The following is a 14,536-nucleotide window of genomic DNA, read 5'->3' as shown; positions in this document are numbered from 1 at the left end:
GTGTGTAAAAGTGTTACATTCTTTGTTCTTTTAATTTGGTTGGCTATTCTTACAGTTAACATTTGTATCTAGGGATATTGTAAAGTGTAAGAGATGCATTGTTAATGACACTTTTCCCTGGATTGTTGCATTTTGGAGTGTGGAGGATATCAAGATTGTACAGTATAGTGTACTGGACATAACTAACATCGCAAAGACAAAACTGAGTTTAATACCGTCAGCAACCATACATCATGCAGCAACCATACATCACATATATTCATAATAATGCAGTAGAATAATACAGTTGTACATACACTGCTATATATGCCTTCAGTATTGTATAACATCTGTGACCATGATATCACTGTCAATTTTTCAAACCTCGCTCCCTCCCATTCAAGAAGAATGAGTAATCAATCCAGTCTCTGATACTCAATATATATCCTACCATAGTAGTACTAATTAAAATGGACTTCACACAACCACACATATAGATTTTGTATGTGTACCGTAGAGCTCTCTAAAAGTTAGCTACAGTACAACATAGAAAAGAGAGTAACACTCTAGAGGCCGAAACAACAGACAACAAGTCTGTCAATCTGCCCCGCAATATTCTGTTCACACTCTCACCGGACCTCTAGAGGAAAAGGCAGTTTCTTGAATTTTTTTCTCACTCATTTCATTTTTTTCTAAAAGCCTCAACAGGCTCTGTCAGTTTCAGATGTCACTTAGAAACCATTTAATGTATGAACCTGGATCACAAGTAACAAGCACCCGAAGAGCAATGTGATTCATATCGCTTTTAGTAGAAATTTATGATCGGTTTCGCGGTGTTAAAGACGAAGAAAATTCACGTATGTCTGATGCAAACAACTACTTTGACAGTCGGAAAGGTTTATAAATATATTGTGGCCTGAATATGCAAGACAGGAGAGATATTGTGTATCAAAGGCTAGGATTTGATTCATGCATACAGAATCATCGTCAAACAGTGCTGTGGTACTAAATATATAATAGTAACTGTACTTTAATATTGCTGCCCTTTATTTAACAAAAAAGTCGCTGCTTGACATCTCAGTAAGCGAAAGATCATAATTTGGCTTCTTCACTGATTATACTGTGAAATCATATTTAAAAATTATTTCCTGATATGATCAATCTATCTAATTTTTCTTTCTCAATCCTCCCACAAGCAACACACCTTAATTTTTGTAAATGGCGCTGAGCCATTTCCACAACATAACTACTTACACACCTAAAGTTTTATTTTGCACTGAATCTCCACAATTGTGAAATATGACGGAAAACTTCAAAACGGAAGCAAATATATAATACTGATGATTCAGTGATAAAATAATGTTCCTGTGTGTCGTATTTCTCTTTACTTTATACCTTTTATGTTTTTCATTAGGCTTAAAGTTACTAGTACTTAAAATTTAACAGTACATGTGTTAAAGTTCAGAGATTTTTGGCAAAAAAACGTAAACATTCAAACTTTTTCTGGCTGAAGCCTACTTCTGTTTGCGGTAACAATGTCCCCCAGCTGTACTAAATAGTCGCTCAGAGGAGGAACTGGATCCACAAATACACAAATCTTTCTTTGCCAGAAGAGCAAGCCAAGGCAACTTGACTGCCTCTCCCTTCCACCACTCCAGTGGGTCGGCTTCCCATTGAATTGAATTGGTGGCAAGATATGTCCCAATCCCTTTCTTGATCTTCTGCTCATTGGTGAGTTCTGCAGATTGGCCATCAACACCACCAACTTGCCCCCTGCTTTTTCGCCTTTTTCAGCAGATTTGCAAACTTTCTTTTTCCTTGAACGTGATAGCTTTCCTGAGACTTCATTAAGAATAAAAGGGTTCTTGGCTTTCTTTTCCATATTACCTATACATTCTACAATAATACAGTTCTTTGCTTCTAGTACTTCATCGTCGTTGAGGTAATCAATTTTGTACCACGGGTCTAGTAAACATGCTATTTTCAATAATGTGACAAAGTCTTTCCCTTCGTAGCGAGACCGGAAGTCCTCTAACATTCGTCGTTTCATGTCTTTTGTGAGCTGTGTGTCCCCTTCCTTGCGGCAAAAATCTTTGCTTCAAAGAGTGGGAATGACTGAACTAATGGTTACATGATTTTCCCCAGAAATCATGTCTGTAAACCTGGAGACCTGCTCTAGTGCGCTACAAATGCTTTCTAGGACATCTTTGTCCTGCCATGTTGGTAAGAGGTGGCTGGTCTCGGGGTCCATGGCTAGCACCCTTCTAACTGCCTCATCATGGTCCAACAACCTTTTAACCATTTCGTACCGGGACCCCCAGCGTGTAACACTTTCCTGTGAAGATAAAAAATAAAGGGAAATATAATTCAGATTGCGATTTTCAATTATTAATATCATTTTGTAATTTCTTTAATCAAACTGCCTCATTAAAGTGTCAATTGAAAAACCAGGTTATGAATGAAGGCATGCATATCTGATCCATTTTCAAATTGAATTGTTAAAAATCATATCTTTTGATTTGTTGGAATGAAACGGCTAAGGCTTAGAGGTCAAAGTTGAAACTTGAAAGTTATTTTCGTGATAACAGGGAACAGTATGGATGAAAAGTATATATTGTGGGAATTAAAAAAAAAGGGATTCCAACTTCCAAAATGTTATATTATTTGGTAATAGTATATTTAAATAATGTGCATATTACTGGCCAGCTATAGATAAATCTAAATGAGTAAGTATAATTAAATGTTTCTGACTAAATATTTGACAATGTTCCAATCAACAACTGCCATTGAAGTGACCCTATTTCTGTATCAGGTTTTTTTTTTAACAGGGTAAAGTTATTTCATTGACCTCCCCTCAAATACAGATGGTGTAAATTGTGCTTCCATTTTTTTTAGCAAGAGAAATATGTTTTTTATTTTTCACGTTTCACTGAGGAAAATACAAAAAATTCACACTACTTTATTAAATTGAAAAGTTGTTAACATGTTTTCAATATAACTAAAACAAAAAATGATTTAGCTTATCATCCTCCCCACATATTTTTTATCTTGCATAAATATGATTCTAAAATGAAAATTGATATATATACATACCGTTTTAAGTGACTGCAACTTCAGGCCAAGTTCTTCCTGAAATTTTCCCTGCGCTTCTGCCAGCTATGAGAGAAGTGGCTTACTATGCTTTTGCACATCCCAACAGCTCTCGACACCCTGTTATCATCCTTCCAACTTTTGGTCACGGCAAGGTTTAAATTGTGTCCAAAACATAATACATGGTTCACCCCCAGGCTGGTGACAGCGTTGACAATGTTCCCTGCATTGTCTGTGGTTATAGCGACAAGCTTTGTGATGGGGAGATCCCAGTCGCTCAAAACCTCCATGAAAACTTTGGCGAGATTGAGTGCGATATGGTCCTGTGCAACAAATATTGTCGCTAAACACCGGGACTGAAGTTTCCAATTCGAGTCAATGTAGTGAGCTGTTAGGCTCATGTATGGCTCCATTCTTCTGCTGGACATAGATCACTCGTTGCAGAAAAAAAAGTCCATTTCTTTCCCTAGTTCCTCTTTGATGTCCTCTTTCGTTTTATTGTAGAGTTTGGGGATCGCCGTCTGGGTAAAATACTTTCTTTCAGGTAGTTTGTATCGCGGCTCAAATGCACGGATCATCTCCTTGAACCCTCGCTTCTCTACGCTGTATATTGGAAAGTAAATCCTTTGCCAGACAAAACATTTTCCTTTAGCAGTTTCCATTTCGCATCTTCTCGCTTGTATTTGTTGAAAGATGTAATTGGTGTTTGTTGCAGTTTCATTGTTTTTGCTGTACTTAGTTTTGACTGGGCTGTTTCTTTGCCCCTGCCCCTGTCTTCACCTTTTCAAACTCTTTTGGGTGACAACTCTCTAAGTGGCAAAACAAGTTCTATATGTGGCCCCCCCCCCCTTAGCCCCGTACTGAACTTTGCACACTTTGCAGGTGACACGCTCTACATGTTCCGCTTTTCCATCGGGTCCTTTCTTGTGTCCAAGGTAAGTCCAAACTGCTGATTTCTTTTTAGCGGCCAGCAGCAACTCACCCTCTGAACTCCCCCTCCACTTCCCCACTTATATCCGTTTCCAAAACTTGTGTGTGTGTGTATGTATGTATGTATTTTAGATCCTCCTGCAAGCAGGAACTCGCGAAGAAGCCATTATTGGCTTATCAAGGCCGCAAGCTGACCGAAGTCAGTCTCTTAGATTCATATTTGAAGTCCATGATGATGAATTGTCAATTGTCAACAACTCTGTAACTGGACGACATACATTAATCTTGGAGTGACTCAAACTCGGGACCTTATGATTGAAAGGCACCGGCGTTAACCACTGAGCTAACACTCCTTAACACTGAGCTAAAACTCCACATAGCTAACACTATATGGTATGAAAAAGCTGTTTGGATTGAAATGCTTATAAATATTCATACCATGCATTGGAAACTTTCCATTGATCTGTGCATTGCATGCAATGTGATATGAACGAACTTGATACACTGGGCGCAACCTACTGTACTGCACTGTGGGTACCCATACCATAACCTAGGCTATAATAATATACAGACCGGGGAGAAGATGGATTTAAGCTGGATAAACTCCCTGCGGTTTTGACTCAAAATTTATTATTTAATCATTATAATTATTATATGAGGTGAAATACATGATGTAAGTTTTTACACATGGGGAACCTTCACAATCATCGTATCAATAAATAACAAAAATTTCGGAATAACTCTGAGGTCCCGTAACGTGCTAAGCCGAAACAAATTTAATAACCGGTTTGTTTTCCCACACCCGGTAGTATTTACACATTGCACTGTGATCGCGAGTAGTCAATACTGGGATCGGGATACCGGGATTCACTCGACTACCGAGATCCTGCACGACACTATTGACCACTAGTGAACCCAAATGACCTTGACCTCTTCAAAAAACAACAGGCTTCTTGAAATTAATGTACTAAATATGACACTGGTCAAAGATTCCCTTCTTGAGATATCTTGTTTTCGAGCAAGGCGTCCACACACATTTACACACATGTTTGCACAAACACACACTTATCCGCCTACATGACTACAAAGGTTACGATTTCGTCGACACCAAAAAGGAAATTTGATTCCTACAGATGAATTTGTCTGAAACATAAATTTCCTCTAACAATATATACCTGATTGATAGAGCCAAACTTTTCCTTGAATTTCCAGTTATTTCGAGCTATATAAGACATGTTCGAAATCAAAGTTTCAGAGAAATATTAAAACATTCTTCTTTCAGATAGGTAGCTTTTCAACTCTTCCAACCAAGATGAAAATGCACCAGTTAAGACGTTTTCCAGACAATGTGGCTGTGAACGATTGATGTGTCACAAACTCGGAGCCCACGACTAATTGCCGGGATGTGTTCCTGCCCTGAGCCTTCCATGAAAATTAATAGCAATAAATTAGGCTGGAGTCTGGAATGCTTGAAGTAATGCCTGCATTCTATTTACAAGTGAACTTGAGAGAAAAAAAATCTTTCATAAAGAACATTCCTTTATGGGTTTCTTTTTTTTTCTCAGATATAAATCTTCTTTACAAAACAGCTCAGAACATGTACCGTCTTAACATTAATCAGGAATTACCTAAAAATAGAAGCAAGATTTGTATGTCTTTCACTGAATCCCATTCGAAAAGTATGGAGTCTGCTAAAAAATTATGTAAAGTAGAGTGTGACTGGTTGATTGAGTCATGTGACCTTTTCTAGCCTATTTGAACCTGTACCACTAGCACATCCATCAATGGTCGGGGAAGTTTTCTTTGTGGAATGCTTACATGATGGCAGACGAGTCAACAACAAGTCACATGACAGGTATTTAACTATTAACTCAAAGATTGATCTCCTAAGGAAGGGTGCAAGCCAGACAGATCCTCATGCCAGGTTTATTTCAAAAGATCATGGAGGTAGGTATTGAACAGCCCTCTGAGAAAGTCAAAGCATGCAGTAAGCATGCAGTAAGCTTTTTAGGCCTAATTATGCTCAACGGAGTAAACTACCCTATAGGCCCGAATATAAAAGGACGGGAGAAGCCCTCCCACCCCACCACCTCCCAGGGCCCCTAACCTATTGTTATTCAGCAAAATTTGGCACCGTTTACACATTCAAACTTCAAAACTCAATTCAATGCCTCCCCTGATAGTCCAAGCCCACGAGAAACCAGAGTGATCGAGGACCCTCACAGTGGTTACTTTGCCATATATATTAAGAAAATGAAACCATCATTCAATAACTTAGCCAAATTTGAAAGGAATTGTTAAACCTACAGTTATATTTATGTTACACACCAGACAAGAACTGTGTCACAAAACTGTGTCACAAAAAGAAAAGTTGTTTTTATGTCTACAGTGTCAACGTTAGCCCAACTTTGAATAAATTAGTCCATTTGACTACAGTTTGTTAGGGATACAGGGCACAACATAAGTCCCTTACGAAACCATTTACCGGGTTAGTACTGTACTTAGCATAAAGGGAATGGGGGGGGGGAGGGATGGGGGTAGACCAAATTGTGTCAGAAGACAGACGGAGAAGGGTCTGATGGTTGTCAAAGGAGAGATGGTAAGAAGCAATATACGGTAAGAGTTTCTAGAGAGTCCTACAGGTCTAGAAAGTGTAAGGTTATATGATTTCTATATCTGTCTGATACTTTTTTTTGTCAGAATATATTTTGTATAAGAGTTTTTGCATCTCCATACTGTAGCTCCTACTGCAATCAATCATTTTCTATCAAAAACTTTCATCACCTTTATCAAGAGAAAATCTCAGCCCATATAAAGACCAAATTAATATTATTATTTTCTTGGGCATTTACCTTAAGAACATCAACTGAAGTGTATTTTTTGTAAACTCAAGAGATCGTGGGATCTGTCTCTCCCAATACTCTTAAGTGCATCTGGGTAAGCTGAACAAACAATCGCAAACTTTGTATGTTTCTCCTTGAACTTTGATCGTTTACCGCAGAATCGGTTTAAATTAATAGTTTCATCCCGAGGTGATGAGGAGTGAGTGGTTCATGCATGCTTCGATGGACATCATTTGGCCAAATCATGACATTATTAAGTATATATCCACAGAGCTGAGCTATTGGACTATAAGAAATTTATTAGAAACAAACATCAGAAAATACCAGTTTTAATAGCAACCATGGTTACCATAGCAACAAGATGTATGTATGGACATGGAAGTCTCGGTTCAGTAGCCATCTACATCCAAATGTTCATTATGGCATTGATAACCTGAATTTAATAGTTTTGTGATCTTCAATACGAAACCAATTACAAATTCAATTGGTCAGGTAGATGGGAAAGTGCATGAGTAGAGTGCATGAATAGAGTGGAGACATGTAAGAGAGGAAACAAGCGACGACCGATTCATTTGACATCAAGTTCGTTTTTTCACATTCGGCTTCTACAGTGTTATAAGGTTTGTTTAAATATGGAGGAGATCAAAGATCGATAACCAGATCTTCCGATATAGAGATCACTAGGAATATAAAAAGTTTTTAACAAACCATTTTACAGACTGCTACAGTTCTCAATGGTCAGCCATAGTAAACTCTGGGAGTCTGAATGAGTGGTACATTACAATACTGGTTTTACATCACAGGCAATAATTTAGTGTTCAAATTTATGTAACACATTCAAAGGATCTGAATTTTTTCACCTCTCATTTTAATAGTTCCTGTGTAGAAAACTACATCTTTACACAGTTTGTTTACATAGCAACTTGACCATTTTGTATCGCATTTTGCAATACTGGATACATTATTCACTGCATCATCAACAAAAAGACTTGAGGGTATGAATGCCCACGGATCATGATTCGTTGTAACCTCCTAACGAATAAGGGAATAACTTATTCAGTATCCCATAGCTAAATGTATGTATGTATTTATGTTATTTAGATCCTCCTGCAAGCAGGAACTCGTAAAAAGAAGCCTCAATGGCTTACCAAAGCCGCAAGCTGACCGAAGTCAGTCTCTTAGATTTAATGTCCATGATTATGAATTATGTCAATTGTCAACAACTCTGTAACTGGACGACATACATTAATCTTGGAGTGATTTGAACCGGGACCTTATGATTGGCAGGCACCGGCATTAACCACTGAGCTAACACTCCTAAATGCTATGCTAGTCTTTGCTAGATGCTAAAATGCTATGCAAACTGGGCAAATTTGCTACACAAATTTTATACACAGAGGTGTTGCAGTTTTGAATACACTGAAATATACTAAATTACCATTTTTATATTTTTTAATTTTTTTTTATGAGAAACAAATTTCATCAGCATGAAAACTGCTACAGAGATGTTAACACTAAATTAACAATTACCTCAAGTGTCAGTTTAGCATCTTATTTTAAGACACAGGATAAACGAACGGATAAGATGGGCTTACCTTAACTTCACTCCTTCTTGGATCTGCACTGGTTTCAGCTGCACTGGCTGAGTCTCTGTTGAATTCAAACCGAAACAGCTCTCTTGGTCGTGACAGTTAGTCTGAGGAAATAACGAGAGAGCAATGACATTTTCTTTTCAAACTTTAACAGAATCTACAGTCAAATCTGAACAGTTGAATTAATGATCCATATTGACAAAAGTCTTATAGCATTTTTTTAAATTGTACTTTATAAAATTGTTATTCTTTTGCATTAAGTAAATTCAAGTGCACGATTGGAACTAGAAGGTACTCAGGAAGACAGGTATTAAGAGTAGGGACGTAATTAAAAAAAAAAAATCTTTTCAGGTTCAATAGCAATTGCTGGCACTTTATAAACATCAAGTTCTGACCGATTGCTGTTATCAAGTTACTTGCATTTTGCAATATTCCAGGATATATTTCATTTAGGCACATCTGAAACTAAACTTTGTCAAACAGAAATGGGTTAAACATTAACATTCTCTTTTGAGGAAAGACTGTTTTGTTCAATGATCACATCATAATACTTGCCACATAGCTGATGCAATTGAATATGGGTTTGATTATGGACAGCTGGACAAAAGTGATGGACTTGACCTTCAAAGATATGAATAACTTTCTTCCAAGTTTACTCAAATTTGGCTAACTGCTTTGTTATTCCTCATTCCTTAATATCTACTTCAATTTTATATTTTTTATTAGAGAGCTGAAACTTTCAACATCATGCTTGAGAAGGTAACAATAAGTGGTTACCACAGGTTGGGACTACACTATGAATCAAAGCAATTGATGCAGATTGCAAGATAGATCTGTTTTGAATTAGTTTCAACTGATACATTTAAACTTTTTAAACCAGACAAACGAATATCATGCATGTTATCATGAATATTCATCAATCATCACAAAGTACCAACATTATGATGATTTTTGAACTTAATTAATATGGGAAAGCATGTACAAACTATATGCATGAGCTTTTTGTTTATTTGATCAAACTTCACTTTTAAGGTTTATTGCAACAAGTTTTCCTGCAGTGAGTCTGAATTTAAACACAGTTTGCTAACAGAATATCACTGTTAGGTGTTCACACTCGTGACTAAACCTACCATCACACGCACACATACCAAAGCAGCATTTCAAAGCCATTTTCTTATTTTCATTATTCAAATTTCCTGTTTTTGAAATTTGTCATTGTCAAATCTCCACTTTGTGCGTATAATTTATCCACTGCACTGTTGGAATGGACTCTGTATTATTGTTCAGAGAAATCTTAACAACACATAAAAAAAAATATCAAAATCTTTTCTGGTATATCTATTCTGATGGTGTTTGCAAGTTGTTGTGCAGAAGATTGCCAGTTATTATTATTTATTTTCAAACTAGTTCCTCATTACGTGCCATTTTGTCTCCATTTTATTGCAGCCTGTTTTAGGATTCTTCTCCTGCCTCTCAACAGTTCTCTTGTATGGTTGGAGGATGATTAGCTTCACACATTACGAAGATGAAGCAGCAAACCCCCTGAAGGGGACCATGTACTATAGTAGAAGTAGTAATTGGAACTGATGCTAAAAATATTTCCCTGGCCCATTGCTTCATAAAAGGAAGACTACTACATCAACTTCTTCACAAGGGAATAGCTTCAAATTGAGATTCTTCTTTCATAATCAAGCTACATTGTACATATGAAGCACGCATGTAGTTTTAAGTTACCAGCTAATGCACACATAGGTAGCCTTTATAGGTACACTGTAGGGTTAGTGAGACTGCGCAGTTAATCCACTCCGAATGCAGTTTGGATGCTGCAACCTCCATGTTGCCAGGAGCACTGTTTGCAAAGGCTTTAGAGGACTTTAAAGTTATGATTCCCCATCCACCCAAACACATGTTCGTGACAGATTACTTGAAATGTACTTGCTTTACACTCTGTTAAAATTGGGGGCCACTGAAGTACGTTGTGCCCATTTTAGGAAGTAAACCTTATTTGAATTCACCTCACGAAATGGCAACCTTATCATCATCGTACGCTACTCTTAACACATCAAAGAGAGGATGTACTGTGCATTGCAGGTTGGTGTTAAAGTCTTCTACTAGGCATGAGAGACCAGCTGACATTGTGTACTGAATCACCCTATAGAGCTAGTCGGTGTACAATGCACATAGGCAAAATAAACACTTGGATGTTTTATCTAGCTTTATACCGCAGATAAATTCAACATAGAATTCCTATGTGCACATTTATCGCTAGTGAATAATTTTCTTCCAAACACACTGGGAATTGGCTTACCTGTCTCCTCACAACATTCACACTATCGCTCTACGGTGTCTAGAGTAACCCTCTCACTCACTATCCAACAATGACATCCCCCCACCCCACCCCCCAATCCCCTCTGCCTCTAACTGTATGTAAGTGATTATCTAGGTGGACTTTGTTATATACCCAGTAATCTACTCAACTGGCTTCCATCGGGACATCTGCTTCAGGCCCAATAAATATCCTTCTCAATTTCGGTCGGTTAAATTTGATATATTTTTATACACTCATATTTAGGATTCAATAATTACCACGGTTACTTTTGCCATATATTTATTGTTATGTATCATGAAAAAGGCAAGGTGGTAATATCCAGAAATTAATTTCTGTCTTCTGCAAAGTTACCTGTAATTATTTCAGTTACAAAACAGTATATATGCAAAACTAAAAGGCTCTCAATAAAGTCGCTCATTATTGTACAGGTATATAGGTATATTATACAGGCCTCCAAAAGCACTCTGACAATAGTATTTTCTATGATAGATATGAATGGCTTTCATCAATCATTTCCAGTAGAATCTGCGATAGGTCACAGCAAAATGATGTTGTAAATTACCAGTTAATAAAAACAAACTTGCATTTAATAAAGACATGATTTGACCATGAAGCATTACCTTTTCGTAGCCCCACACGACATCCTCAACTAGTCCAGTCAGATTCTGTTGCCAGGCAACATCAGACAGCCCAATCTCAATTTCACACGTAGCTGGCGTCTAAAGCGTAAAAGAAGAGGGAAATTAAAAGAAGAAAATTTGTATATAACCAGTTTGCTAAATTAGGTTAACTTAATATTTTAAATACCCTTAGGGAGGGGGGAGAGAGTGTATGTTATGAATGAATATTACACGCTTAGTTACAGCGGTTAAATAGATTTCACGCTCTTCAACATCTTTAAAGGTTTGTAATTGGTTCCATAAAATCTCTGTGTACCAACTGCATGTTCGTTAATGCTGAAGAAAGGCAATTTTGATGTTTTCTCTGTCACGGGAAAATTGGAAAAAGGGATTGCAACTTAAGTACACAGAGTGCTGTAAAAGACCTTAGGTATTCTATATAATGACGAGATACACTAAAATGCAAACTGTACAGTATAACATATCTACCGACATCTGATTTCTACAGTGTATGAAATACAGTAGTACAGTACATTAACTAATTTGCATGCAAGTCGTATTTAACATGACATATTGATGACTGTATTTATAAAGCAGGATGGCACTTAATACTGTACTAATCTAAATGAACTTGCTTTAAGCCAAGAAATTTATGTTAAATTATAGAGACACCTGTCTGTGCGGGATAAACCAGTTTTGCCTCTCCACCGTTGGTTTTTTCTTCCTGTGGATGGGAGGACGGGGAGAGGTGGATGAGGGGGGAATGATGGTCAGAAAAAGTTCCTGCAGAACATGTAAATGCCATACGTTCGAAAATGCTGCAAATGTGTTTAAATGACAAACTGATGTATTGTTACTCGGATAAAACTTGTTCGGAATTTGTTTTTAGATTCAACACCAAGGAAATGGAAATAATGCAAATGACTTCTTTGACAAATTGCCGAGTCTTTCATAAGAACTGCAGTACAGTATGGCATTTACTCTAGTAAATGTCTCTGCTTTGAAAACCTATCTTTCTGATAGAGACTGCTAGTTTCCCTGTATATATATTTTATACAAATATTCACCACACTCACAGCATATTGTGTATGTATAGTGTTTTATTGAATTTTTGGGTTTTCTCTTTGGACTGAGTCACGAGGGTGTGGATATGATCAATGGCTGTTTCAATCAATTCAGTATGTACAGTAGGTGTCCACAGTCTAGCTGAAGGATGACATTAAGAGAATGGACGGATAAACCAGTTTCAGGAGGCTTTTATTCTAACCATATTAGATGCAACAAACGTACAGTAACAATACAAACAGAAACAGGAGAAGCAAAAATACTGTCACAATAGACAACTTGAAGGTGAAACATCAAACTGAGGCCAAAAAAAAATGTGAATCGAGCTCGTACTTAGAACATACTGCAAATAGTACATAGATGATATACGAATTTAAGCACAACTGAGAAATAACAGTTGATAAAGCTGTACAGCACTTGATGCCATGTTGTGCATAGGTTTGTAAAGTCCTGTACTGAATACAGTACAACAACACAAAATCACTGATAAGGTTATCTTTGGCAATGAGGGAGGCAGTGAGGGAGTGTAAGGAGGACTGGATGAGAAGTGGTTGAAAGGACCAGGGATATAAGAGAGAGGGATTTAGTGTTAACATTTTGTGTACATCTATAGCAGTTTTGGAGGCTCGGAATTTCATAGCACTTAAATTACTATGAGACCTGTGTACAAAAAGCAGTACAGTAGTTGACCATCATGCATAGCATTTTCGGATGCGATACCAAGTGAGTTATTCCCTGATCTGTGGTAAATCTTTAAATGGGACTTATGCAGAAAGGGCTCAAAATCAGTACTGTATATATAAACAATGAACATTGATCAATCTGAATGTTTGATCAAATGGATCAATCAATTTGAATATTTGTGAACAGTACAGTACAGTGTAATTGTTACCACAAAATTCCCATTCATTTGGTAGTTTTTGGGGGCAAGTTTGCAAATTGAAAAACTACAGCGAGTATTCCGGAAAATTATACGGTTTCCTTTTGATTGATTTCATTCAAAGTTTGTCCACCAAAATGCAAATCCACAAATGGCATTTTGAAACCTCCACATTTTATAATGGGACTATGTAAACATTACCATTAACTTTAAAGGGGAACATTTATAAGTAAATGTATGGCATTTCCAATCTTCCAATTGAATTTAAATATCACAGACTGCTTTCATTAAGGTGCAAAGTAACCCCACTGGATTTAAAAAAATTCTATCTCACAAAAAAATATATTCTGCACTCTGCAGTGACATACTAAAAAACGATGACTACTGTATGTCATGTGTGGAAAGTTTTGTGAATAATGGCAAATCTTTGGGGAAATTTCCTGACAACTATATTGATGATCTAATTATAACCTACTGTTGTACAATAATTCATAATGGATACATTTCAATACTATAATTATTAATATTTATAAGTAGCTTCATAGGCCGTTAAGTACTACTATATATAAAAATGTTATACTTTTTAAGATAACTTCTACAGTACTGTACATATATGCCTTATGGTATTATAAAAACACTGTACAGTTATACCACTGTACAGGGTTAATACGAGACATATGAATACACTATATATAATATAACAAACAGATTGTTAACTTCAAATGTCAAAATCCTTTCAGCTTCCCTCCATGGAATTCTTTTCCGCCCTCTCAGCATCAATGAAACCAGTAAATGTAATTTCACACCTCTATGCTCATTCTGTCATGACGACGCCTCTAAGTTGTGAAATTAATTTACGTTTAATCCTCAAAGTTATCTCTGGCGAGAACAAGCTTATGCCGAGGAGCTGAAAAGCCTCGGGATAAAAAAGTTACTATCTCCAAAGGCAGATGATGAGGTTTACAGTTATACATATATATATAGCAGCAAAAATAAAAAAAAAGAAAGAAACAGAAAAAAGTCCAGCTTACTATCAAAGTGGAAAAGCTGTTTCTAATCCTTATTGAGTTAGTTAACAAAATGATAGGATACAGCCATATGGTACCCTCGGGAGTGCAGTCACTACATAAAGTTGTCAGGCGCTGTTATTACATTACGGAATAGATTTCAAAATACTAGAAACTTGTTGGAGGCCGACACACGCCTGA

At 36.8% G+C, this 14,536-nt stretch overlaps 1 protein-coding gene across 1 annotated transcript in view; it reads right to left on the bottom strand.

The window, feature by feature from the left end:
- The window catches only part of LOC139974768 (uncharacterized), a 77,338-nt gene that overhangs the window by 60,239 nt on the left and 2,563 nt on the right, over nt 1-14,536 (bottom strand). Inside the window, exons 2-3 of the mRNA XM_071982178.1 lie at nt 11,384-11,482; nt 8,438-8,538 (exon numbers count right to left, since the gene is read on the bottom strand). Coding sequence (XP_071838279.1) covers nt 8,438-8,538; nt 11,384-11,482 — 200 coding nt within the window. The remainder of the gene's footprint in view (nt 1-8,437; nt 8,539-11,383; nt 11,483-14,536) is intronic.

Source organism: Apostichopus japonicus, chromosome 10 (assembly GCF_037975245.1).
Source record: "Apostichopus japonicus isolate 1M-3 chromosome 10, ASM3797524v1, whole genome shotgun sequence".
NCBI lineage: Eukaryota > Metazoa > Echinodermata > Holothuroidea > Aspidochirotida > Stichopodidae > Apostichopus > Apostichopus japonicus.
This window is presented reverse-complemented; position numbering and strand designations above follow the sequence as displayed.